The 27634-nt window shown below is 40.7% G+C and overlaps 2 protein-coding genes across 2 annotated transcripts; both read right to left on the reverse strand.

The window, feature by feature from the left end:
• Window positions 1-284: 284 nt before the first annotated feature.
• On the reverse strand, window positions 285-13399 carry LOC125302256 (olfactory receptor class A-like protein 4). Its single transcript, XM_048255364.1, has 4 exons — window positions 13169-13399; window positions 12257-12508; window positions 11012-11266; window positions 285-654 (listed from the first exon to the last, which is right to left on the reverse strand). The coding sequence occupies exons 1-4, from the start codon at window positions 13397-13399 to the stop codon at window positions 442-444; spliced, it is 951 nt and encodes a 316-aa protein (XP_048111321.1). The 3' UTR covers window positions 285-441.
• A 5224-nt stretch (window positions 13400-18623) lies between these two features.
• Window positions 18624-27063, reverse strand: LOC125301957 (cyclin-L2-like). The gene is made up of 10 exons (XM_048254850.1): window positions 26720-27063; window positions 26317-26391; window positions 25915-26024; window positions 21309-21429; window positions 20893-20957; window positions 20664-20763; window positions 20128-20383; window positions 19664-19754; window positions 19372-19437; window positions 18624-19017 (listed from the first exon to the last, which is right to left on the reverse strand). The coding sequence occupies exons 1-10, from the start codon at window positions 26960-26962 to the stop codon at window positions 18759-18761; spliced, it is 1386 nt and encodes a 461-aa protein (XP_048110807.1). The 5' UTR covers window positions 26963-27063; the 3' UTR covers window positions 18624-18758.
• Between the last annotated feature and the right edge of the window lie 571 nt (window positions 27064-27634).

The following is a 27634-nucleotide window of genomic DNA, read 5'->3' on the forward strand; positions in this document are numbered from 1 at the left end:
TTGTTAGCCTTAAGCCTAGCTCAGTCATTGTGCCATACCACATCACCTCCTGCCGTGTAATGAGCTGCATTGAACACATGAAGATCTATTGAGAACACCAAATCCATATTTCCTGTTATTTTGGTAAAAGTAATGTAAATGTAGTGTAATGCCTTACAATTCAAAGACAGTAATATTGTAATGTAACAAATTACTTTGAAATGACAAGTAATAAATAATGCATTACGCTTTTGAAGTAACTTGTCCAACACTGGTGACTGATTTTAATTACAGCATTTCTCCACACATTTGTGATACATTTGATTTTTATAGTTGTATGAGTAAGTGGTGAGAACAAGACAAGAACTAGACAAGCTCAAAATGTTCACTGAAAGCTCTTGAAGGGGTAGTTTTCATTTCATTTTGGTGATGGGAATTCTTTGGTGTGCGAGGGTCTAGCCTTCAGTAAGTGATCAATGCCTTCAGAAAGGCTCGTAATCTTCTGTGTCCAAAAGCAAGGACAATAGGGGACAGTGCAATGAAGGTGATATTGGCAAAGCGAGCAATGATCAACAGAAAATCTGTAGATGAGCCACGGTTGTAATTGAAGTAGTTTACGGAGATGATACTGGTACCCCAGGAGGAGATGAACAGCATGATCAGAGCCAGAATCACCTGAGAGAGAGACAGAGATGGACAACGAGAGCTGTTAATGACCAAATTACCTTATTATAATGAAAGGAATTGTCATCTACATGTACTTCCATTTACATTTCATAGTGTGTTTACACAATTAATGTAAATATATACAACTGAGTAAAGAACTGTACTAATTGAATTATTCCCTAAAATCCAGGCTATACCAGCACAGTTTCCATAGACACGGGAAGGGGGGTGCTGCGGGGGCTGCAGCCTCCCTCGTCATAGCATCAGCTGTGGAGTAACATAATATTGTACTTAAAGCAACACCAAAGAGTTTTTTGTACCTTAAAATAATGTTTACAAAATCGTTTCAGTGGTTCATCAACTCGTAACAGGGTGAACGGCACTTTCTGCATTCGCTTCGCGGCCCTCTATCGGCTATAACCGCACTATGTAGGCTAAGTTTGCCGGATAGGGTAGCGGATCTGTAGTTCGATGGAATGAGACATGAGAAACTACAAATTTGACTTGCATCTGATGTCGCAATACATCGTACTTTCATAAAATCATGCAACATATTCTACCTTGTCTGTGGACATTGTTATTTGCAAAGCCGTTCTGGATAAACAAATAGGCTAGTGCATGCGACAGAGGAAAAGTTCTTTGGTGTTGCTTTAAAAACGTGAAATTATTTATTATTATTTTATTATATTTAAAGAGGCTGTGTAGGCCTATAAGATATAAACTAATGATTCATTATTTTAATATTTCGTTGATAAAAGACTAGGCTACTCCTCAGGAAGTGCTTCCGTCACCTTACATTAATTTGGACATGGCTAGCAATAGGCAGCATAAACATATTTCTGACTTTTCGAGTAACACGGTTAAGAAAAGTAAACATAGTTATGGGAACCCCCGAAAAAGTTCAATCGATCACGCCTACAAATGCAACTAACTCTACTGGGTGACCTAACTAAGGAGGAAAGGTTCGTTGCAGTGAAAAAGGGTTGCTGAATTAATTTAATCCTTGCATCCCCAAACTACAGCGCTATTTAAAGAAGTTGAGGCATTCGTTGAGCTTTGTTTATGTCTACCTGTGTCAGCTGCTCCATCAGAAAGATCATTCTCAGCACGCAGGCGACTGAAAACCTGGACCCGAAGTAGCCTACCACAAGCTAGAAGAGGTTGACACATCTGGCGCTAATGCACATACATAGTGACATAGAGCATCACAGTACCGCCCCTCCTCCGAGAGAGCTTAGTTTCCGGAAGTAAATTTCCCATTCATTTCTCCCATTGACGTTTTGGAAAAATCCGTATCTAAAGAGTTTTAGAGCATGTCTTAGGCTAATCAGCTACGGCGTAACTCATAAGCATACAACATATCATTTCGAGTGAAAAAACGAAGAGAAATTCCAAAAAAAGGTACAAGACTGTGTACATATTTTCATTTCCGAGCGAAGGAACTACTGTACTGTCACTGAAAAATATATAAGCAGCACGAACCAGCGCGCGAAATGCTTTCCAACCGGCGACTGCACGCGAACCCTTTCCTCCAAACAGTGATTTTTATATAGTTAATAGCAGTTATTTCAGGAGTAATCGTGTAAATAATAGTATTTTGGTATTGAATGTTATATTTACCATCCTGTATTTTATATCATGTGTGTGTGTGTGAAAGCGGTTAACGTTAACGTTAACGTTAGCAACATTGTGCAGTGCTTCGTATCTGACTGCCATCCTGATGCATGGACCGGTGCATGGTCTGCTCTTGGACCACCATATTCAGTTTATTAACTTGCTGTGAATTATTACACAAAATGTTCATTAAATGTACGAAGAAGTATTTCTAGGTTAATTGATGATATGACTCGTACAGTATGAAGGCTACAGTAGCCTAGCTAATGTTAACTAGCATTACCAACCTCCCCGCAAAACTCACCACACAACTTCGTAGATTTGATAGGTCTTGTCCCTCATGCTGGCCCTTACAAAACCCACAAGCTGACCCTCGACACACAACAGTCAATAATGTGACCCGATTTAAAGTGGTTTTCACCCCTTTGGACACTCTTGATTTCGTCCGTGAAACAGTGAAATATTCACGGGGCATGGACGGTTTGCTAACCATTTTACTGCAGTGTAGCATCCAGCTTGTGCTATCAGCTAGCTAGCCAGTTCAAAGGTTTAAAGGAAAATTCCGGTTTTTAGCACTTTAAGGCCCTTTTCTGGTTTGTTTTGGATGAACTAGAGTGGTGGACACTCAAGTATTTGAACGCGCAAGGGTTGGAATGGGGAAATGTTGTAGATGTGCTTAATGTATCAGAGGTTAGCAATGTCGAGGAGTCATCCCAATCTCAGTCATGTTCAGGTATATATTAATGGTATTAACTATCCTTCAATGGAATGCAAGGAGTTTGATTGCCAATGGACAAGAATTTAAGAAGTATGTTGAAGAACTTGTAGTGAGGCCAAATGTAATATGTGTTCAAGAATCCTGGCTGATCTCTAGACTAGAATTTGTGATAAAAGGGTATAGTTCAGTTAGAAGGGACAGAGATACTGGTAGGGGTGGAGGAGTCATTACCTTCATTCAGAGTGGGCTCCAATTCAGAGAGGTGAGGAAAGGAGATGACTTAGATTTATTATTATTGAGGTATGGTAAGGGGAAGGTAAAGTTTTAATCAGTAATTTTTATAATCCATGTAGGCAGTTAGAAATGAAACAAATGGAAGGAGTGTGGGAGGATCTGTCTGGGAAGATAATCTGGTGTGGGGACTTTAATGCGCATAATTCACTGTGGGGAGATAGGGATGATAGTAATGGGGCTGTTCTAGAAGAGTTCATGGGTGAGGAGGGTTTAGTGTGTCTTAATGATGGTTCTGCTACCAGAATAGATATCTCAAGAGGGACTGAATCAGCAATAGATTTGACCATAGTGTCCAGGAATGTAGCTGATAAATGTGAGTGGGAAGTCCTGGCTGGGAATACAATTGGGAGTGACCATTACCCCATTAGGGTTCAGGTAGGGATAGAAGTGGAAAAAGACTGTGAAATAAGAGGAGGGAGGTGGTTATTAGATAAAGCTGATTGGGATAAGTATACAGAACTCAGTGAAGAGTGGTTGTCCTTTGTTGATGAGAGAATGAGTATTGAAGAGTTATGCAGGGAAATTAGCTCAAGTATAGTGGTGGCAGCAGAGGAGGCAATCCCTAAATCAAAGCCAAGGCTCTTAGGTAGGACAGTGCCATGGTGGTCAAAGGAATGTCAAGAGAGTGTCATAGAGCATTTAGGAAGTTAAAGAAATCTCATAATTTTCAGCAGTTGACTGATTATAAGAGAGCCCAGGCTCTGGTGAGGAGAGCGGTTAGGAGGGCAAAAAAGGAGTACTGGAGAAAGTGTTGTAACTGTGGGTCGCACTACTCCTATAGAGAAGATTTGGGGAATGATTAAGAACATGAAAGGACATATGGCTATCCTATGCTTTTAGAAGGTGATGATGTATAGTATATGTATAAGTATATATACTTTTTTGATCCCGTGAGGGAAATTTGGTCTCTGCATTTAACCCAATCAGTGAATTAGTGAAACACAAACAGCACACAGTGAACACACAGTGAGGTGAAGCACACACTAATCCCGGCGCAGTGAGCTGCCTGCTACAATGGCGGCGCTCGGGGAGCAGTGAGGGGTTAGGTGCCTTGCTCAAGGGCACTTCAGCCACAGCCCACTGGTAACCCTCCGGTTACAAGTCCAGAGTGCTAACCAGTGGGCCACGGCTGCCCCACAATATGTGGTAGTTTCTAGCAAAGAAAAAGCTGAAGTTATTGCTAGAACATTAGCAAAGGTACATAGCTCTGATAATTTAAGTCTGGAAGAAAAGAAAGGAAGGGAAGATACTATGTTAAGATATCCTGAGGTAGAGGTGAGAGTGAATGAGGAAGGAGGCAGCTTGGATGCATTGTTCTCTAGAGCAGAACTAAATAGTGTACTGAGGAAGTTAAAAAAGTCTACGCCAGGGAGGGACTCTATATGTTACGCCATGTTAGATAGATTAAGTGATAAGGGAAAGAGTGTTTTGTTGATGTTTTTCAATAAAATATGGATAGAGGGAGTGATTCCCCAGGGATGGAAAGAATCTTTAATTGTGCCAATTAGAAAACCTGGTAAGGACCCCCATAGCCCAAGCAGCTATAGGCCAATAGCATTAACTTCTCAGATGGGCAAGACTATGGAGAAAATGATAAATGACAGGTTGACTTATTGGGTGGTTGAAAAGCTGCTACAGAGCTATCAGAGTGGATTTAGAAGAGGAAGGGGTACTATGGATCCTATAATGTGTTTGGACAGATGCTGTAAGAAGAGCCCAAGTAAATAAGGAATCAGTGGTTGCTGTCTTTTTTGATATTGAAAAAGCATATGACATGCTGTGGTCAAAGGGATTGATGATCAAACTGAATCAGATGGGGGTTGGGGGTAGAATGTTCCAGAGGATTAAAGCATTTTTGTCTGATAGGAGGTTAAGGGTTAAAATTGAGAATGAGGTTAGTACCAGCTATACAGCGGAGAATGGAACCCCTCAGGGAAGCATTGTTAGTCCCTTGTTATTTGATATAATGATAGATCAGGTTTTTAAAAATGTGCAGGGTCCTGATGGAGTAGCCTTGCTTGCAGACGATGGAACCATATGGAAAAAGGGGAGGAATCTGGGGTTTATTGTATCAAAAATGCAGAATGCAGTGAATGAAGTCCAGAAATGGGCAATACAGTGGGGATTTAGGATTTCAGTTGAAAAAACAAAGGTAATGTTCTTCTCTAGGGGGAACATTGGTCCTGAATTTAAAATTAATTTGTTAGGCAGGGAATTGGAAAGAGTTGAGGTTTTTAAATATTTGGGGGTATGGTTTGATAAGAGGTTGACTTGGGCATTCAACGTGCAGAAGATGGTGGGGAAGTGTAAGAGAATTTTAAATGTAATGAGGTGCCTGTGTGGAGTCGAGTGGGGTGCATCTGGGTCAGCATTGAGAACAATTTATACTGGCCCAATGAGATCAGTATTTGACTATGGGAGTGTGGTTTATGGGTCTGCATCCAAAACTGTACTAAAGAAATTGGATGTTATGCATAATCAAGCCCTTAGGATCTGTAGTGGGGCAGTGAAAACTTCTCAACTAGCAGCCATACAGGTGGAGATGGGAGAGATGCCTTTGCAGTTGAGAAGAGATCAGCTTGCCCTAGTATACTGAGCTAACCTTAAGGGACATAGTGAGGACCATATTGCCCAGCCAGCCCTTAGGAATTGTCAAGAGCGTATGCATGAGGGAGGGAGAAGTTTTGGATGGACAATTAACCACAAGGTAGTGAATATGAGGTTAAGTTCTATGAGTATCAGCCCCACAGTGGCGCTATACCTGCAGTCCCCCCCTGGACATTTGAAGAACTTAAAGTGGATTTAGGACTACTTGAGGGAAACCATGAAGAGGAGATAGACAAATGGAGAGTGCACAGTTATATTGCTGAAAAATATAGGGAGAGTAGGATTATATTTACAGATGCGTCCAAAAGAACTGACAGTAGGGTGGGGGTGGCACATGTGGTACCAGAACTGGGTTTGGCTGTAGCTAAAAGGCTAACAGATGGCTTGGCAGTTTATACAGGAGAACTAATAGCTATATGGTTTGCCCTGCAGTGGGCAGAAAGCTGTGGGTGCAACAGACATGCAGTTATAGCATCTGATTCCAGCTCTGCTCTTTTAAGCTTACAGTATGCTTACTCAGCATCAAGGAAAGACGTTTTATTAGAAATATTACAACTGGCTAGTGGAATGCAAAAAAGCAGGTTTTAAGTTTTCTTTCTTGTGGGTCCCAGCATAAGGGGTGGAGGGGAATGAGTTGGCTGACAAATATGCTAAGAAAGCAGCAGCTAATGACAGTGTGGAGGTGGAGATCAAGCTCAGCAAGGCAGAGGTTAAAAGCATAGTTAAGGTAAGGTCCTATGAGAGATGGCAGTACACCTGGGAGAATGGAACCACTGGGAGGCATCTTTATTACCTCCAACCTAACGTGAGGAAAGACATGAGCATAAGTGCTAACAGATCCAGACATGAAGAAGTGGTGCTGACTAGGCTGAGGCTTGGTCACACCTACTTAAATAACACCCTGTTTCTTATGAATAAACATGTAGATGGTATATGTGAGCAGTGCACAAGGCGCAGTCTAGAAACAGTGGAACATGTGCTGTAGAGAGGCAAAGATTTATTGCTCAGGTAGAGGCCAATAAAGTTGTTTTTGAACTGAGAAATATCTTACAGAGAAATACAGGAAATATTTTTCTTTTTTTGTTTTCTTTTTAAAGGGATACAGGACTTTTAAAAAGAGTCTAATTTAAAGGTAATCAGCAACTCCTGTTCCACACTCCAGTCCAGCGGTGGCGGTAATACACCAAGCAGTTGTCAACCGCCAATAAAAACAGAAGAAGAAGAACAAGGTGAGTTTTCTCTCTTCATGTTTTCAAAAAAATCAAGTATATCCGGCACTCCTGCTTCAGTTCCCTTTTGCATTGTCTTTTGGTGTGACGCATTTTACGCAAAAATGCCCAAATAAAATTACTTTTCACTCAATATTACCTTTAAAACTATATTGTCATATTGCAGTTAGCATGTTTTTAGGATGTTAGCATAAAAGCACATTGCTTAATGTCATGCTAAGTACATGAAACCTCATATGGTGTGACCCCATATCATATAGTGTGACCGGGTTTTCTCGTCACACCATATGATTTATTTGTCACACTGTATGATAGAAACTGCATTTTCCTGCATAAATAATGTTTTTTCATACATATGTTTAACTTATAATTAAGTGTAATATATTTTGACATATTTAACATGATTTAACATGTATTATTTAAGATGTGCAACTATTGCATGTATTGCGAATCACACACACATAAAACACAGAAATCACCCCCACACACACTCACTCACTCACTCTACAGCCTTGGATACAAAAGATACATATTTGACATTCTAAATATCAATAGTAGTCTGAGAAAATAAATTCTGGGGTTAAAGAAAACAGTAATATTAACGTTGTCTTTAGAACTATAAGTAATTGCAACAATTTAATCTGATTATAATGCAGGACATTTTTTTTAATTATTTGAATAAATTGTTGAAATTGTCTTTTAACAGATATAAAGAGAATAAACTCAAAGGGGAGAACTATAAACATTCAGATTGAAGCCCACCATTGAGAAAAACTCAGGGAACCCAGGAGCTATACAATATTTGGTGGCATTCTGTTTTGCAGTTGTGATTTCTGAAAGTGAACCTTTACATGATGTACCTGTATTAAACTGTCTTTTGTTGCTTGTGAAATACATATAATACACTTTTTTGTATTAACAGATTGTTTTGTGGTGTTATTTATCATATGGCGTGACACCATATAATTTGGTGTGACATCAAGAAATTATGAAAATAAAAAGGCTTTTGGGGTCTAAATCATGCAAATCTCAATGGAACAGATAGAAAATAGGGTCAGCAAAAGTCACAAGCATTTTCTTTCTTTTATATCAAGGTATGTCAAAATGAATATGACGTTTATTGAAAGATTGAGGACATATGCCTTACTCTGTGTATTGATGAAGAAATATACTGTAAAATGTAATACATTTGCACAAGGAAATGCTAGATCTTGATGAAGTAATGATAGAAAATTATAATACATTGCTCACATTAAAAACAAAATACCCCATTATAATTTTACAAACAATAAATTTCATGTTACACCATATGACAATTTTAGTCACTACCACAACTAATTAGGGAATAAATATGAATTTCAACACAAAATCTAAAAGACCATACATATTTTTGGGAATGGAAGGGTCAGTACAACAGGACTAAGTGATTTCCATGCCTAATATCAGAATTTTTTGAGCCTAAAACGTCAACCACCCCACTACACTACGAGCCGCTGAAATTGATGCCAGATTTCTATGTATATATTGCACTTTTAGTCAAAGTTAACACAGGTTAACATATGTGAGAAATATACGCCCATGTTAACTGGTGCTATCACAATTTAACATGGGCATATGCAAGCCTCAAAACAACAAAGTAGGTTCATCTTTGCCTCACATACCAAAACCTAACTGATGTAGGCTACAACAAACTGTCATGTCCCCACTAACACTTTATTCCGTTTTGGGGGTTAATAATATGAAACACGTCAGTCATGTGCAAAAATTATCATAACTTAGTGTTATCTCGGTGAAGTTAGTGAGCTGTCTAGTGATTTGAAGTAAACATATGAAACTTATTTTCTCAGAGTTAGACTTATAATTTGTTGGTCCTAATTTGACGACACAAAATGGTTATCATGGTAGCATATTTATGGATTAGACAACTTCGATGTAGCTTGAGAGTTTGATGACAGATGTTGCTGTTTCAGATTCCCACGTAGCCTAAATTAGGACATATTTTAGCCTATTACTGCAGCCTATTACTGCTCAGCAGCCTGTTGCAAAACATTCACGTAGCCTATGTTTGCTATAATGAATATCTTGATCGATTGACAAATATGCTGTCACAAGACAACATAGACCTACACATTAATTTAATTGGAACACCATGCCAATGTAGAGACACAAAATGACCAGTGGTGTAAGGTTAACAGGGTGGCCTATTACTGCTAGCTTGCTATTTTAGTGAGCAGTTCGAGGCCCACAAGTGAGATTTTTGCGCACAATGCGTGTTTCTGCACAAAAAACGAACAATGTCTGATGGGGTCATGCCAGTTTGTTACTGTTTGTGATGCAAAATTACTGAGACAAAATTCATCTGCATTATTCAAGGCATGCATTCGCTGTGTTTGCTCATGTCATAGGCTATTACCAGTTAACATGGACATCAGGATAGCTAGTAAACTAGTAGACTACTAATGACAAGCGTTGCTCTCTGTGGCGTATTGGTGATAGTGCTTGCTGCTTGGAACATTTTGCCTCAGTGAGACTCATGTTCAAAACCCAACAAAACCTTCGCTGATTTACTTTGACACATTTCCTGTTTGCACAACATTTTGTGTGGATGCTTAAGCAGACATGCCTTATACATGAACTGGTGATTTCCGCGTGTTTTCGGCAAGATCTTGCTTATTATTCTGTCGCCACATACAGTAGGCTTGTGAAAATGTGAATCTCCAGCACTGGAAGGGCGGAGGCATAGCAAAGTGTTGTTAACAAGTAGGCAGGGTCTTGTTGAATATTCACGGATTTTATGCAAATATCACAAGTTAACCTGCGACCTACCTAACGATAGACTTGAGAGATGTGAAATTTGACTAGAACAGAGTCGTACATGTCTACTCCATGAAAGTTGAAACAGAATTTAAAAAATATGTTATAGTTTGTCAATAATTTAACTTAACAGCGACATGTACCTTTGTTACAACCTTGACGCAGCCATAAAAAAGTGAGATAGCACTACAGTTGTAACAGTATAGCGTAATGAATCTAACAGTGCTAAAATCGTGAATCCTATAACATATTTTAACACAAAACACTGCTGGGTTAAACAAAGAGCATCTGTTTTCATATAAAATCAACAAAAAAAGTCCAAATGTATGACTGTTACAGCTAATTTATTGCATTATTGATTAGCCATTGCAGACCATACAGTATGTTACGGTGTTATGCTAGCTCACAATAACCTTTAAATATGCTTATTTTGGCCATATCCACGAAAATAATTCCGTGGAAATGCATGGATTCCAGTTGCTGCTACTGGAAGAAACTGGAATTCATGCATTTCCACTGAATTATTTTTGGAATCTGATCCCTTATCATACCTGTTCATTCTTACTTTCGTAAACGAACTTATCATGACTAAATTCAAGATGGCTGCAAACGTTAAACTTCGTGAAGAGACTGTCTGTATAAATCGTCTTGTAAGTAAACTACCAGTGCTTTTTCAAAATGTCTCGTTTTAAATGTCAGGGCCCTCGGAAGTCTACCAATGAAGTGTGGAGATACATTGAGCCTCGTAAATGGTGTAAAACAGTGATTTATTTGCATGGCTAGCCCGATGCCGAAGCACCACCATTGAAAAAGCTGTTGGTAGCATCGGCTAACTAGCACCAGATTTTGGAGTGCAGGTGACAAGCCGAGATGGGCTATGAGACATACATTCACACTCGGTATCATGTTTCAACACACTTTAGGTCAATATCACACCGGAATTCTCCTTTAACAGCCCCACTATACAATATTATGTTGAAAACGTCAGCCACAGCCCACAGCATAATGACGTCACGTGTTTTCCAACCCAGCCATCAGCCCCCCTCATATAAAACAGCTTCCAGTGCACCTGACAGTTTCTGTATGTTACCTTTGCAGCGCGTCTCTCGGCGGGCACTCTCCTGATGACGGGGGCATCTGGGCTCCTCTGCGTGTGAAGGATAGAGCTCTGGTGGGCATAGAGCGTCAGCAGCGAGCCCAGGTTGGTGAAGCTCATCAGGATGATGGGGAGGCTCTCATGGATCACCATGGAGGTTGTCGCATAGGCCAGGCCACTGTAGGAGCTGGGGAAGTTCCACACGCAGCCCAGCAGGGGGCGTGTGGTGCTGCTCACTAACATTAAAGTCTATAAGCGATTGGAAGCATGAGGTAAACGTTTATTTGGTGTTTACTTTTATTTATAGAGAAATATTGGAATATTATTAATCTTTCTCTCATTAAAGAACCCAAAAAACCTTTGTGGAGTACTTGTCATGGTTCAGATATTTAGAATACTTAACAGCGTGACCTAACTGTTCTTCAGTTTAGTACCCATTCAGATGGGTAAATACAGTATAACATCCCAAGACCATAAACTTACAATGTACAATAGCTGATAACATGTCATTTTCCATACTCTATTGTAACAAATCCTTCTGCATTGATATTGTGATCGAATCAGAATTAATTGTACTGTTCATGGTACTTCCCTCAGGGCTGCGCTACAGTCTATGGCAAAGAAAAAGATCAACATGGGCTCTTTCATCCCAAATGCAATTACTATGGTTAATGAACTATGGAAAAATAAACACTGGAGTGTAGTTTGGTTAGCTATGTACTGCATATGTGCCCAGCTAGGTCTGGGAGAAGAAGGGGGAGGCAGGATGGGAGGTCTGGGAGAAGAAGGGGGAGGCAGGATGGGGGGGTCTGGAGGAAGAAGCGTTATAGGAAGATGGAGGGACTGGAGCACTCTGTGTGTGTGTGTGTGTGTGTGAGAGAGAGAGAGAGAGGGAGAGAATATGCAATCGAGATCTATTTTGTGAGGTATTTATCCCATGGATATGTTGTGTTTTTTTAATTGTGTCTATACTGTATATTGTATGTACTGTCTATTTTATTGGTGGGACCAAAGGCAATATTTGTGCCTGATATGACAATAAAGTCTATACTATTATATTCTATTGTCATATTCTTTTAGGTTCAGTGCAAAAGTACATCCTGCATCAGGAAGACCATCACCAAAACAAGCACTCATGTTTTACTGATTAAGAGACCACATCTTCTGGCCCTGTACTGCACATCTTCAGCTCTGTGTGTGGTGTGGGTGTGGGGGACACAATATACACTGGGCACATACCTCTGTTGAGTTCCTGTCCCCACTGGTTGAGAAGATATATGCAGGGATGGCATACAGCAGGTTGATGACCCAAATGATAACAAAGACAGCAAACACAAATTTGGACAGGCCTCTGTTGACCGAGATGGGAGTGATGCGCCGGAGAGTCTGGAAATGGAAAGCGCTGAGGAAGAAGGTGGACCACGCGTTCACGGAGCGCATCCACACCCACAGGCCCATGAGGAACTGGCACCATTCTCTGGATGAGTACAGCTAGCATCATTAGGAAAGAGAGAGGCCAGAGAGATCTTATCAATAGAAAAGAAAAGAGAGCAAGAAGCATTTGCATTCATAATCCAGTGACATAATACAGACCATGAGATTGCATATGTTCAATCGGTGGGACTGACTTAAAAACACCAAGAAATATTGATAGGATTGTTGAAATTTGTAGAATGGATCTAATCAGTTTATGATGCATCATAATCTCAAAGTTATCCTTTATTATCTTTAAAGAAACAGGCCTACTTTTGAAAAGTATCATATAATCTAAGCATGTGTCCCTTCTGTTACAACTTAAACTAAATAATTTCCCACGAGTAGGCAAGAAACAGGCTCACAAGCCCTTTAGAAGTAGTTCTGACACCCCCGCTCATCCATTTCACTGATCTTCTCCACGGCCCAGAGGCAGGGATGTCAGTAGGGCAGTCAGTTCATGAACTAATAGTGAGCCATTATAAAATAACCACCTCAGAGCAGTGAAAATCATGTCATCCCTGTGATCTTCCCTAACACACATCTCCTTTGTTACCCAGTTCACCACGTCAGAAGGCACGCTACACAAAAATGCAATGATTATTCTATCATTAATCTATGTCTTGGCTCTGAGTAAAGGCACTTATAACTTTTACCAATCAGCCTCATCCCACCTACCTCAACTCCCAGATCTGATATGACCAACAGGGTGTTCCTCGTGATGGACACCATGAGGTTGGAGAAGGCCATGTTCACCAGGATCATGTCCGAACTGCGACCTCCACTTTGGTCCCTGATAACACCCTTGCCAATCACACCAACAATCATTGCATTTCCCAGGATCCCAATCACAACCAGTATTAGGTAGAACGTTGTCTGAATGTCTGACACCCGGATCCGGAGACCCATACCAATGGGCTTTGCGGTCGCGTGTATTTCCTCCATGGCCCAAACCGGTGGGGCTTCTTTTTGAGACTCAGATAGGTATAGTTTCATAGTATAATTTGAAAGACTATTGGCTGAATAACATCATCTATTATACATCGAGGTCAAGAATGGTCATCCGGACCTCCGTTTCCTCTTAAGGCCCAAGAAAGTGAAGTTCATTCAGTCCTGTCCCAGCGTATCCTGCTTGCTCAATCCCATAAAAATTATTGCCATGTCATTGAAGTCAGTCCAGAAAAGCAACGTGTGCACTAACCAGGTCTTCTGCCATATAAACTGGTGCAACCTCCTCCTAATAAGAGGATGCAACATATCACCATGGCAACCACATCCAGGAGACTCATGATGCAGATACAGCGGGGAAAAAAAGTATTAACACGTCAACATTTTTTTCAGTAAGTATATTTCCAGTGAGGCTATTCGCATGAAATTTTCACCGGACATTAGTATTAACTTAGGTAATCCACACATTTATAAAAATCCAAACATTAATGTCTAAAAGTAAAGTTATGAGTAAAAAAGTGGAATGGCACAGGGAAAAAATATTGAACACGCTAAGAAAAAGCAGTACACAAAGGCAAGGAACAAACTGGAATCTATAAGTATCTATAAGAAATTATCCCTTCTATCTGTGCAAATTGATATAAGCTGGGTTAGTATATACTGGTGGGCTATAAAAAGGTTTTTTGTTACCAAGGTGTCACACAAGAAACATTTCATGATGGGTAAAAGCAAAGAGCTCTCCCAAGACCTTTGCAACCTTATTGTTGCAAAACATATCAATGGAACTGGTTACAGATGCACTTCAAAACTTCAGAATCATCCAGCAAGCATTATTGGAGCCATTATCTGCAAGTGGAAGGAACATCACTGCATCATCAACTGGCCATGCACAGGATCTCCTTGCAAGATTTCTGACCAGGAAGTCAGAGGGATAGTCAGAAGAGTAGCCCAAGAGCCAAGGACCACTCGGAGAAAGCTCCAGAAAGACTTGGAGGCAGCAGGTACAACTGTTAAAGAGAAAATCATAGGTAATGCACTCCACCGCCATGGCCTATGCACACTCATCCCACATGACTCTATTTCTGAAGAAAAACATGTCAAAGCTCGTTGAAAGTTTGCTACACAGCATTTAGACAATCCTATGAAATACTGAGAGAATGTATTCTGGTCAGGCGAGAGCAAAATTGAACTTTTCGGATGTCATACTACACACCATATTTGGAGGAGAAATGGCACTGTGCATCCCCCTAAAAATACCCTACCAACAGTGAGGTTTGGAGATGGTGGCATCATGGTGTGGCCTGTTTTTCATCTCATGGTACTGGCAGACTTCATTCATACAGTTGAAGGAATGATGAATGGAGTCATTTTGTTCCGGGAGAATCTTTACATCCACCAGGATGATGAGGATGAGACATGGCTAGACCTTCCAGCAGATCAATGATACAAACCATTCAGCAAAGGAAACTCTCAATTGGTTTCAGAGAAAGGAAATCAAGGGTCTGACTTCAACCCAATGAAAAGTTTTGGAAGTTAATTAAAGATCAGGATTCACAAGAAGGAGCCCTGGAATCTTCAATATTAAAGGACTATCTGTTTAAAAGAATGGTCCAAAATCACACCAGAATACTGTGAGTGATTAGTTTCGTCATACAGGAAATGCCTTGAAGCTGTCATTACAAATAAAGGCTTTTCCACAAAGTATTTAAGAAATTTCAGCAGGCGTGTTCAATACTTTTTTCCTGTGTCATTCCACTTTATTACACATAACTCTACCTATGGAATTTAATGTTTGGATTTTTTTTATTTGGGTGGATTATCCAAGTTAGTAATAATGTCTGGTGAAAATTTCATGCAAATAGCCTCATTGGAAGTATACTTGAAGGGTTCAGATGCAAAAGCCTCTAAATCACCTATCACCTAGTCACCTATGTCAAAAATTAGATAAAGATGATGAGGGGATGCTCTCCACACATAGTATACATTAATCAAATTAGTTAACTTCTAAACCCACTAAATACCACTCTCTTCCTGGTCTGAAATATCGATTTAGGCAAAAACCTATAGGAGCCTGAATTTAAATGCTCATTTAAAAGAAAAGTGGTCAGACGGATTTAGAGGGTTTTGCATCTGAACTTATTGAAAAAAATGTTGACGTGTTCAATACTGATTTTCCCCGCTGTATGTCCCCCAGGTGATCAATCTGACTTCCCGAGTTAAACTTGGTCTGCTGACAGGTGAGGGTAACCTAGTTCCATCTTAATGATGTACACCAGGTATTAATACAGTAACACTGGGTCCTTCTACACCGCCTGGGCCCGGTTGGCTCGTGCAGTAAACCATCCCTGCTTAGAACCCGATTGACGCAAAGTGCGTCAAAAAACACACCCTTTCTTCTCTGTTACATTGCTCCGGAACTGTTCATCGCAGCGAGATGAAACCTTTATAGCGTGACAGGGCAGAAGTGGGGCTTTCCAAAAAGACCACGCACTTGTCTGTACGATCAAGTATGAAAATAAAAAAAATCCTGAAATTAAATCAAATTGCATCATATTTACAGCCTATACTTCTCTGCGTTCACCTGCGCACCCATCACTCTCGTTTGAACTACTCGCGAACCCGTGATCGCATAGATATGCCAAGCATATCAGATGAAAGAGGAGACACAGGGCTATTCATTGATATCATGTATATCGATCCTTCTGGCTTATAAAAACAGACGAAGTGACTGCAAAATAATAACGTCATGTACACAAACCAATGCCGCACACCCATCACTCTCGTTTGAATTACTCGCGGACCCGTGATCGGATAGATATGCCACGCATGTCAGATGAAAGAGGAGACACAGAGCTATCATTTGATACCAAGTACATCCTTCTGGGTTATAAAACAGACGACGTGACAGCAAAATAATAACTTCATATAGCTGGACTTACCCCACGTTTTTCTCTGTTTTTGTGGCAAAGCATGTTTATAATCCAACGCTATCGTGTGTTTCTCTATGGCAAAGCATGTTCATAATCCGGTTTTGAGATCCTACCAAATTCCTGCATGGCATCCAATTCAAGGCTCACATTGCATCCCAATTTGTTCAACAAAGAAAAACTTTTTTGCCTTTACTTTGTTTATGGCAATGCAGTAAAAAGTTGAGAATCATTATGAGTGCATACACGCAGGCTAACACGCAAACTCGGGTCAAGTCAGGTCATATCAGTTCGTGTCTGGAGCGCAGAAAGGTCATTTTTCATCACTAAATAAAAAATGGCATTTATTTCCGTAAATCACACACCACATATTTCTGTAAATTGCTCAACCCCAGAGAATCCCTCCACCATGGCAATGATATTGCCAGATTCAGGACAGTCTGCCCTACACACAAATGAAATGCATGTAGAGCTATGAGCTTGTTGTGGTGAGATACATGTCAAAATATAAGAATTTTTATAATAAGCTTTTTGTATTTTAATTCTTTAAAAATCAAAATAAAATCAATGCTAGTACTAATACATGAAATGAGATCTGGATAGCATAGACTCTGCTGAAAAAAAAACAATATATAATGTGTGTGTGTGTGTGTGTGTGTGTGGCACTTACAATGACCAGAATAAATCCTTATGAATAAAGGTAGTGAAAATGCCCTAAAAACAGCTTAGGCTTCTAAGGGTTAAATAAGTCATATCCTCACACAATTTGATTCTGAAAGCACAATTGTGGACACCAATGCTTGATACAAATCAGTTCTGATTTACCCCAATATCATTATTTCCATTATTATAATTTGAGGCAACATTTTCCAACCAAAAATCCTTTAATGGTCACACTAGACACGTGGAGACACGCCGCTCCATCTGGCATCATGTTTTTGTTTATTTTTATGTAGGCTAATGTTCGTAATTTTATTTATTTTTCTAGTTAAATGTAATCACTCTTTATTTATGTTATTTTCGATCGTTTTTGTGTTATTCTTAGTCCTTTTTCTGATTAACAAACTCGGCTGACACCATCAACGTCAAGTTAACGTTAACCAGCTTCCATTGGGCTGATGAGAGTCTTGGCTAGCCTGCCTTATGTCTCTGAAGTCCCTCATCCATCCGTGACGCTGCACATCCAATGTCTGGACGGAGGGATTGCTCAGCAAGGGTGCCTAACGTTAATCTGCAAGATCAGCTGCCACGACTACCGAGCTGCGGCTGACATGCTAGCTGCCATGCTAGCATCTACCGGTGCCTGGAGTCTGGATTGAGTGCTAAGAAACTCAAGACAGCGTCAACCATGAAACAACAAACAAACGGTCACTGTCTAGGACCACCGATCTAAAAATCAGCAGGGTCGCCCATCACAAATTCGGACTGTCTTGTTCTTCCAGTGCTCTCCAGACTGCCAGTGAATTCTCCGGGTTGGTCAGTTATAAAGAACTTTGTTGGTGTTGCGTCGGTTGTGAAGACACAGCTGTGCGCAGTTTTCACGCGGTCAACTTTGCCAGGACATTTTCAGCCGGTTGGAAATTGGACTAATTTCATTTTTAATTTGTATTTTTTTTATTTATTAATTTGTTTGTTGTATGTCTTGGTGTCGCGGCTACGCTGGCGACTACGCCGCTCCGTCCGGCATCTATTGTCTTTGTTAGTCTGTGTCAATGACAATGTCTTTCTTGTATGTGGAGCGCTTTGGGTTGCACTCTGTGCATGTTAAATGCGCTATACAAATAAATCTGACTTGACTTGACTATTATAGGTTACTTCATTCTTGATGTCTAAACTAAATCCTAACATCATTTAAAATATATGTAAATTCAGTTGTTGACAGTCTTTTCTTTCTGATTTAGCACTGAACCTATAGGTAAAGCAGTATTACACAGCTGTCTCGAAGGCACACAGGACAGTAATTAATAACAGCATGGTGATGTCAAAGAGTGCACCGTTGGCAGCTACCTCTGTTCATTAAATCTGTCTCAGCCCTGGGGGAGGTTGTGGAGAGGCGACCACAATCTTTGGGCTCACTTTTCCAACACAGATGAAGTGTTTTTAAAAGTCAGATTTATCACTACACATCTTTTTATTTAGATTTTTTTCTCTCATTTTTGTTGATTTGATTTAAACTTGAGGAATCATTGAGAGCTTAGCCCTCATTTACAATGATGTGGAGTAGACACACACACACAAAGATACTTATGGACCAAGAAAACATAAAATATGACAACTTTTTATTACAAAAACTGTTTATGAAAGTCACAGCTTTTTGTCTAAAGTTTTAAAAAATTACAACTTGATTTTTGGTCCATAATACATCTTGGAATGTGGTCCTCTGATCTGAAGGGTCATCTTCTGTGTGACGAACGAACTTCCTTCCTGGGTCCTTCTCTCTCCCCTCTTTCTCTCTCTCTTCGGTGATTCCTCTGTCGGTCTCTCTCTCTGTCCTTCTCTCTTTCCCTCTCCCTACTCTTCTCCCTACTCCGGTCTTTATCTCTGTCTCTATCCCTCCACCGGTCCTTCTCTCCATCCCTTTCTCTGTGAGAGACTTTTTTGTGACGCTCTGGAGAGAGTGAGTGATGGGGGGAGGCAACACTGCGACTGCGCCTGTGGAGAAGACAGGGACCGAAAGCAGGGCTGCTTGATTATGGCAAAAATCTTTTTTTTCCACCATTCACCATTATGTTGTCCAATATTGAGATCACGATTATTAAACACGATTACTCTGTGATTTTGGAACTCATCCACGTTTCAAAACTTGAAACTGAATGTAGCAAAATCATCATTTTGTTTTCATAATCATTAGAAGTCATAATCACAATTGATTATTTCGATAAATCGCACAGCCCTAATCAAAAGACAGAGTAAGAAATGCTTAAGGGAGTGCTTTGCAAGAAGAGGGAATAGACACTAGTGCTTATAATTAAGATATACTCCTGCAGAGACAATTCCTTGCCATACCTGCGTCTCGGGGGAGAAGTGCTTTTGGTTTCTCTTCTCTCTTCACTGCGACTAAGTCGCTCTTGCCTACAATTTAACAAACAAATATTTATGTATGTAATGTAATAACAATATGTAACTAAATTCAATTTAATGTTGAATTTGTAGACAAATATATCAATCTACACTGCAAAGGTATCCACAACTGGCTAGTGTGAAATTAATTTCTCAGATTTTAGGTCCAACCTCTATAATACTTTTCACAGGGAGACCAAGTCACACCAATGCACAGGCAAATATTGGGAGTACTTACTCATCTCCATTGGCTAGTTTCCGACAGGCATTTTTCAGGGCCACTTGGTTGAGAGAAGTCTCGTGATTGGGCCGACCATCCGCAGGGGAAGCTGTGAGGAGGTAATGCAAAGAAGGCAAAAACAAACACTCAACCAACATTGTAACAATCACTTCAAATTTACAACAAAGATTTTAATTAATTTTAAGATTTAATTGAAATTCACTGTCCATGGGCAGACATGCAAAGCGTGCAAAGCCTATATAAGTTGAGGTGCATGACAGTGTACACTACATTGTCTAACCACCACAAAAATCATTATGCTTGTATACAAAACCTGGAGTAGAACGCAAAGGTGTATTCTTGTTCAAGCAGTCCAGGGATATTCCAACTCATGGAACGTCTCTCGGCCATTCAGAAACAAATAGTTCCATAGCCAACCCAATTGTTGTACAACATTAATCAGGCAACCTCCGCACCCTCACCGGCTTTGGAGGCAGGGGAGAAGCTACTGAATGGCTCCAAGTTGGGGGTGGCAGCAGCAGACATCGCCATGCTGGGCTTCCCCTTGCTGCTGAGGGCATCCAGGGCCTGACGCGTCTCCTCTACCTGCTTCAGGAGGGTGGATAGAGGGACACTCGGGAGGGTGTACAGGTGCAGAATCCTTCCACAGATATCTCGTAAGTCCTCCTCCCTCGCCCCAAATAAAAGGAACCATGGGGGCTCATCTGGTAGAGGGATCTGACCAAGAGTTTAAACAGACACAAACAAAGTAAATACAAGCAAACAGAAAACAACATACTAACTATAAACTGGCACAACTAACCGTGAGCAAACAATCACATGGTAGCTTTAACCGACTATGACAATTACCAGCAGGAGGTTTGAAAGAAGGAAATCTGCTCAATTTGCAAGTAGGGGCACTTGTCACCAATTACTTGTGGAAGGCACAAACTTTCTCAGAAACTGAGTGCATTTTCATGCTTTTGCCTAGCAGGAAAAATGGTAAGAGCTGGGAGACCTGTAGGCATCTGGTGGACAGGTAGATGCAGGCACAGGCCACAGTCTCTGCTCTGAACCTCAGAAACACGTCTGTCCTCAAACTGTCATTCATGTAGTTCCTGCAAACAGATGGGAGGCAAATGAGGAGAGCAGTCAGAGATTTATTTATTACCTTCTTGAAATGTAATGCTCATTTTGAGCACCGAACACAGCAGAACTGAGGAGGAGGAGGAGGCGCAAGCACTTACCACGCCATCTGAACTAGTTCTGAATTCTTTTCACATTCTAAAACTTGCAGGTACATCACAATGATCTAAAAACAAAAAGACTAACTGTTACTAATGGCTTTCACAAGAACAGGAAGTAGTGATTTGTTTAAATGAAAAAAGGAAAATAACAAAAAAGTAAATCAAACCACAAACCATAACAATATCCCTCATATCAAATTCTAATTGAGCTTTTTCAAAGTACTAGCAGCTTTTGCACTGAATACAGAGACATGCTTTGTTCAATGGACTCCCTTAAAACAACAATTTCATAAATCCTCTCATATAGCTTTTATCAAAATAAGTTGGAGTATTTCAACCAATATAGCCAGACAGGGCCACATCTGCATACGCGTATATTAGTGCGTGTGTGTGTATGGTGTGTGACCAGGACTTGCCTTGTGTGGGTGTTTGACATGCACACAGAAGCCCAGCTCCTTCAGTAGTCTTCTCTCCGCTTTGATCACCTGACTCTTCATGTTGATGTAACTGCCATCCAAGGGCATGGGGTAGTACCCTCTACTGGAGAGGGGATTTGGAAATCATTAACAATTACACATATACGTTAATGGACACTTTTTAAAGTATATTTGAATTTACTTTTTATATTTTTAATGTGATAGGATTGTTGAGAACGACAGGAAGAGAGTTGGAGAGAGAGACGGGGTGAGATCCGGAAAGGACCACGGGGCTGGAATCGGCGTGCGGTGCAGGTGCCCCAGCCAGTTGAGTAACGGCTGGGGCCTGTGCAACTTGCAGTATAATGCACACAAACACATTCTTCCCAGCAGTCTGTGTTCTCCACGGGCATGATATTGGTGCTGTTAGCACATTGGTCCATCACTTGAGGTAGAGCTGCCTGAAAAGTTGTGGGCTCAATTCCTGACTGCCACTGTTGTGCCCTTGAGCAAAGCAGGGCAACTGGGGAGACATGCTCTTGTAATACTTAACGTAGGTAAGTCGCTTTAAGCATCATCAAGCAGGATAAGCATCCGCCAAATGGATAAGTAAGTAAGTAACTAATTTAAATGTCCTGCTGAGTGTTCTCCATGGACACAAGGTATGCAACTGTACCAAGGACGTGAATGTGGTTAGTGATACTTTATGCAAAATGGGCCAGTTAGTTCTGGACTAAAAGAGAACTTGAGTGAAGATCACTTTTGCGAAAAGCCAGCCCAATAAGCAGCCCAATAAGATCAGCTTAAGGCGATCCTTCATTAATGAATGAATGAATTCATTCGTTCATTCATTCATTCATGTCACAAATCATAGGATGTGATGCGTCTGACATCACACAGCTCACAAACATGCCAGGCAATGGTGAGCACAAAGAGAGAAAGTGAGCGGAGCGAAAACATGAAATATAGTGATGAGTGCAGTACTACAGCTGTCTCTGTAAACCCACAGCTTGAAACGAACTCATTTGAGATCATCAGGTGATTAAAAGTACTTGATAAATTAGTAGAGATGCACCAATATGGAATTTTAGGGCCGATAACGATAACCGATATTTTTTGGTTTGTTGTGGCCGATACCGGTACGATAACCGATAATATTACTCTTGAAAAAAATTTGTGAAAAGTCATTTGGGGAAAGCATTTAATAAGCATAATTTTATTGCAGTAATTTTACCTACCACCAAATGATGGACAGAACTCATTATAGTCCTCAATAGTACGGCAGTCAACAACATAACAGTAGCCTAGCCCTACAGTATGTGTGGCTCCTAGTGAACCTGACGTCAGTGAATTGCGAGTGAGTGGCTAGAGAGTTTGAATCGTTTTAGGACTAAACGGCTCAGCTTGGAATAAGCTACAGTATAGCGACCAAATCAGAGTTTGTGAGGGAAACTTTATTTTTTTTAGGTTTAGTTTCAACTGCGGGTAACTGAATAAAGCTGCAACTCCTTAGACTGTATCTTATGTCCGTTTACTCTGTTGCGTACAACCTGCTGCAGCAGAAATGAAAGGCGTTAGCCCCGAAGGTTTTAATAACTTATTATGATGACCTGTCTGGAACTGAAGCACGAATGGTTAGCATATTTCTAGGTAATAATACAAAACCTAAGCTAAAGTAATGCAAATATAATACTAAAACACAACTTAGAACTAGGCCTACTTATGTACTTTCGTCCCACTAACGAGTTTGTTTATTTGTTTCCCGACCAGCTGGTAAAGTGCAAACACACCAGCACAAGATGGCTCTAGATAGGGCTGAGCTCCGCTCTGTTAAGGTTAAATGGCGGATCATTCATAAGAGGATTTTGAGATGCACAGATTCCCAAATGAACGCATATCCACAGATTTTGTTAGAGTGGTGAAATACATTCACACCGCTGACATTATATTGAGGAAAAAGTATGGCCAACCAAGCTCAAATAGCAGTGTTGTAGTACTCGAGTCCGAGACTTGAACTCGAGTCCGAGTCATTAGCTAAATTTAGAGACTCGTGACTTGACTTGGACTTGAGCACTTAATGACTTCTTAACTGGGCTCGGACTATCATTCATTACTTTTCACGTGACTTCGTCGAGGACTCCTCGACTTTTTTTGTAATATATCATCAGGCTATAATTGTAGTATGTCATTAGGCTATAATTTGCTACATGATACATTTAATATCTAAATTATTCGTAATACTAATTTTAGTTCAAGGGAATTTTAGGCTACTGCTTCGTGTCATACATCGCAAGTCACATCATGTTCATATGCAAAGCAAACTAACGTTAACTTTAACACCAAAATGCCTGGAGATATGGCCGCCGCTATTTCAATGTAGTAGGTTATTGTATATTAGTTCTCATACATGACATAACATTACCTAAGATTACACTCAGCCTAGGCTAAACAGTACACACTGCTGCTGGATAGCTGATCATCGTGACTTGGTGAACAGTGTTTTCCCCTGACTGACGCTGGTAGCGGCGGTTCCATTCATTCATTTTCATTCGGGGCGTGCCCTGCCGTGCTTCTGTCTGTTAAATTGCAGCAGGCTATTATCGGATGAAAGAAAAATAAACTAAAAAGTTTTCCCGATCAAGATATAGCATACTTCTTAATTTTGGTGTCATAAAATATAGAACCATAACATTACTGTAAATTGCCTAGTAGAGTGTCCATGTAGTGTCAATGTAGGCCCTCGGTTCGCGCCAAGTGAAACTGACAAACTCTCTCGTGGGTAGGCCAGAAACAACTATATTTAAAACCACGAATGAACTGGATTACTGTTACTGTTCAAACAAGCGATTTGATAGCCTAATCCACTGCACGAAAAAAAAGGAAATAGCAACGTGTTCTATTTCTAACAGGTGAATATCGTAGCAAATAGTAACCCATGGCGATGGCAGCTTAAAAAAAAACATTTATTTCACTCATCTCGCTGAAATGAATGTAGAATGTGGCCTGTTGCGCAAAGAAATTAATTAGGCAGATGATCTACATCTCCGTTAACCGAAAGCTAGTTTTCATCTCTATTGTTGATGTAAAATATGTCTCCATAGTGTCAGTGAAGTGATAACATAATTATGCAGTTGCCGGTAGCCAGTGTTCACCAAGACGGGCCCTGCTCTGTTTCTGTCCCTCCCAAACTGCGCTAAAATTGTGTAGGCTATTTAACAGCCAGAATTTAAAAGAATGCGCGGGGGAGGCCCTTTTATGATCCACACTACCTCTTACAAAATAGGCCTACTCCAACGTCCATCTAGCTCTTGTGAAGTATGAACTTCTACAACACTGCCTATACAATTGTCAGCAGTCAGTAACAGCATAATGTGACTTAATGGCCTGTGTGATTGGGATGTGGATTGCTCATTTGTTATGAGTAGGCCTATAGGCTATGGTATGGCTATAGTATGGTATTCTCTCCGATATAATAAATACAACACATTGGGTGATGGCACCCCTGCTTGGAGACAGAAGATTGTCCGTTTTGCTTTTAAGGATTTCATCTGCAATGGAAAAAAATGGAACGACATGTAGCCTATGCTTACTTTAGTGCTGGACTTGGACTCGACTTGATCAATAGGGACTCGACGTGGATCAATAGTGACTCGACTCGGACTTGACTCGGATGAGTAGTGGACTCGACTCGGAATTTTTTTTTTATGACTTGGACTTGACTCGGACTTGAACACTGGGGACTCGAACCTGGACTCGGACTCGAGGCATAGTGACTTGACTACAACACTGTCAAGTAGGCTAGCTCAGTGTAGCCAGACGGACCTTACCTAGGCCTAAATTAGGACTTTAAAAAATATCGGTGCAAATTATCGGCCAGAATTCTGTTATCGGACCGATAATAATATTTTCATTTTTTCACTTATCGGCTAATAATATATCGGCCGCCGATATATCGTGCATCCCTATAAATTAGGTCATGTTTTAAGATGATCAAGCGTAGGCAGAGGCTCAAAGCTTGAGGCTCGAGGCTCACGTGTCCCATCAAATACGAGTACAATCATTTGGATGCAAGATTTCAGGCACGTTTTCTTAGGCTATTCCATTAGGAACTCTTAGCTATTTTTAGCATTATTCATTTTAAGCCAAAAGGTGAAGCAAGATGACATCCTTGTGATGGATATGCACTTCATTTAGATATGACACAACATCCATCAACTACTTTTCACATTATTTTGATGCAATGAACAAATTTGAAGGCCAATTTAGTGATCAACTCACTGCGTTTTGCAATCAATACTGAGGACAACAGTATTCAAATGTCATCTTTTCCATCCACGTCATCTTTACCTCCCATCTAACTCTGACATGTACAGATAATGTCAATGTTGCTCAGATTTAACAGGTCACTCTATCAGACCACTGTTGATCCTGGTAACCGCAGATAAAATCGAGTCGGAAAAAGGAATGATGTCATGCAATCAACTGTGCACATGAAAGAGTACCCAGGTGTGTGTGTGTGTGTGTGTGAGAGAGCATCCATGCTCTTGAAAGACAATGCATGCTTGCTTGCTCATTTGTGTGTACCTGCATAAGCATGCTTACTCACTTGCCTCCTCTACTCTCTTTCAGGAAGTGGAACACATTCAGCACATCACGGACCCTCCTTGGCTCTTCTTCAATCTTCGAGGCCAGGTGCACACACGCCATGGCAACAGTCTAAGAGCAGTGAGGTGAAGGTAGTATGCGAGGAAGCAAATGGTTACTGGAAACACAAATATAGGTTTATACATTTATATATCTGATTAGGACAGGTGAAATTAAATAATCCAGAATAATAATGTGGAATCATGACAAGAATGAAGAAAAGTTGCATATGTAGGCCAGGCATGGAAGCTATAGATTCACAGAGCATGATGCTGAAATGAAAATTACACCACACCCTTTGCCTTTCCTCAAAGGACTAGGCTCACTTAGACCAAAGTTGCAAAGATGAATGTTTACAGATTACCTCTGCACAGTGCCGTACAAATGACTTGCAGTAGTAAAACCTCTGGAATAGTATCTGCCCAGTGGCCATGGCAACCTGCAGAGTTCAATATGAGATGAATCGCTTTGGTCTGTCAAAGATGGTCCATTTACGACGATAGACACAATTATAACTGCAAAAGCGCTCAAATTAGATCATATGCAATGGAAATCCGTCAAATGGCTCTCTAAACAGAATAGGTTACGAAAGGGCCAGCAAAAAAGGCACGTGCACACATCACAACTTGCCTGGGCTACAGAATAATGTAGCAATAGCAAGAAGTGTAACACCTTATAAAGCCGATTTAGCTATGCTATTTCATACAGTTGCACATCAGGGCATGGTTTAAATATTTGATAAAGACTTAAGAGCCATCATTGCCAACCTGTGGAAGTCGAAGTAGTATCCCTGCGGCCTGTATCCTTTCGCAGCCACTGATTCGTAACTGCTCCTCCGTCTCCCCCGACAGCCCGTGCTCAGCCGACGGGGTTTGACTTAATTGCTCCGCTGGTAAAAGACAATTCTCTAGTGTGAGCATTACTCCGGAATACAATTTGTCCTTAATTAGTAACCCCTCCCCGGGCAGCCTCATATCTCCCGCCGCCATTGTGTGCTCAAGGGAGGGCATCAGGAGCAAGGAGAGACCGAGGCTCAGGGGCAGGAACTCTAGCGAAGGCACAACAAGCTTAGCAAAACCTGTAACTTCCTGGTGGCCTCTGATTGGTCGGATTCAGATGTGGACTGGACAAACTTCACCACAAAAATAAAAACAGAATATGTAGGCTAGGCCTAGCCTAGCCCTAGACCGACCATTCACAGTTTTCTTGATCCACTTGATCTTCACCTAGGACTGCAGAAGTCATGCTTACAAATGTAGACTTTTTCCTTTGGTTTCACACGTTTCGTACACACTTTTTCACATAGCTCTCATAGAAAGACTTAAAACTTTATTGGATTATTTTAAAATCGAAGGTGAGTTAAACATGCAAAGACAGTGACCGTTTAATCAGTTTAAATGCACATAATTAACATTACATATAGGCTAGATTGGCCTACAAAACGGCCTAAGTGCATGCAGGGATGGATTACTGCACGGGCCTACCGGGCCCAGGGGCCCAAGGGGTCAGGGGGCCCTGAAGCCCAAGCCTTTGCATGGAATCATTGCCTCAATATCAACAAATCAGGATGTAGGCTATGAATCTGATTGAATTTAGTATTGGCAATCCCCAAAATGCACCAGAATACAGGAAATCACATCAAACAAATTTAAAAAAAATTCTGGGGGAGGACCCCCAAACCC

This window comes from Alosa alosa, chromosome 10 (assembly GCF_017589495.1).
Source record: "Alosa alosa isolate M-15738 ecotype Scorff River chromosome 10, AALO_Geno_1.1, whole genome shotgun sequence".
Lineage (NCBI taxonomy): Eukaryota > Metazoa > Chordata > Actinopteri > Clupeiformes > Clupeidae > Alosa > Alosa alosa.

Bases quoted from the DNA above. Each gene is read 5' to 3' on its own strand.
- LOC125302256 (XM_048255364.1), bottom strand. From the start codon at position 13,399: ATGGGTCTCCGGATCCGGGTGTCAGACATTCAGACAACGTTCTACCTA. The intron at 11,267-12,256 runs GTATGTGCCCAG...AATCGCTTATAG, and splicing joins GGGACAGGAACTCAACAGAG to ACTTTAATGTTAGTGAGCAG. The intron at 655-11,011 runs GTAACATACAGA...TCTCTCTCTCAG, and splicing joins CCGAGAGACGCGCTGCAAAG to GTGATTCTGGCTCTGATCAT.
- LOC125301957 (XM_048254850.1), bottom strand. From the start codon at position 26,962: ATGCCCTCCCTTGAGCACACAATGGCGGCGGGAGATATGAGGCTGCCC. The intron at 20,384-20,663 runs GTCTCCCAGCTC...ACTCTTGGTCAG, and splicing joins TGTCCACCAGATGCCTACAG to ATCCCTCTACCAGATGAGCC. The intron at 19,438-19,663 runs GTAAGTACTCCC...GTTAAATTGTAG, and splicing joins AAACTAGCCAATGGAGATGA to GCAAGAGCGACTTAGTCGCA.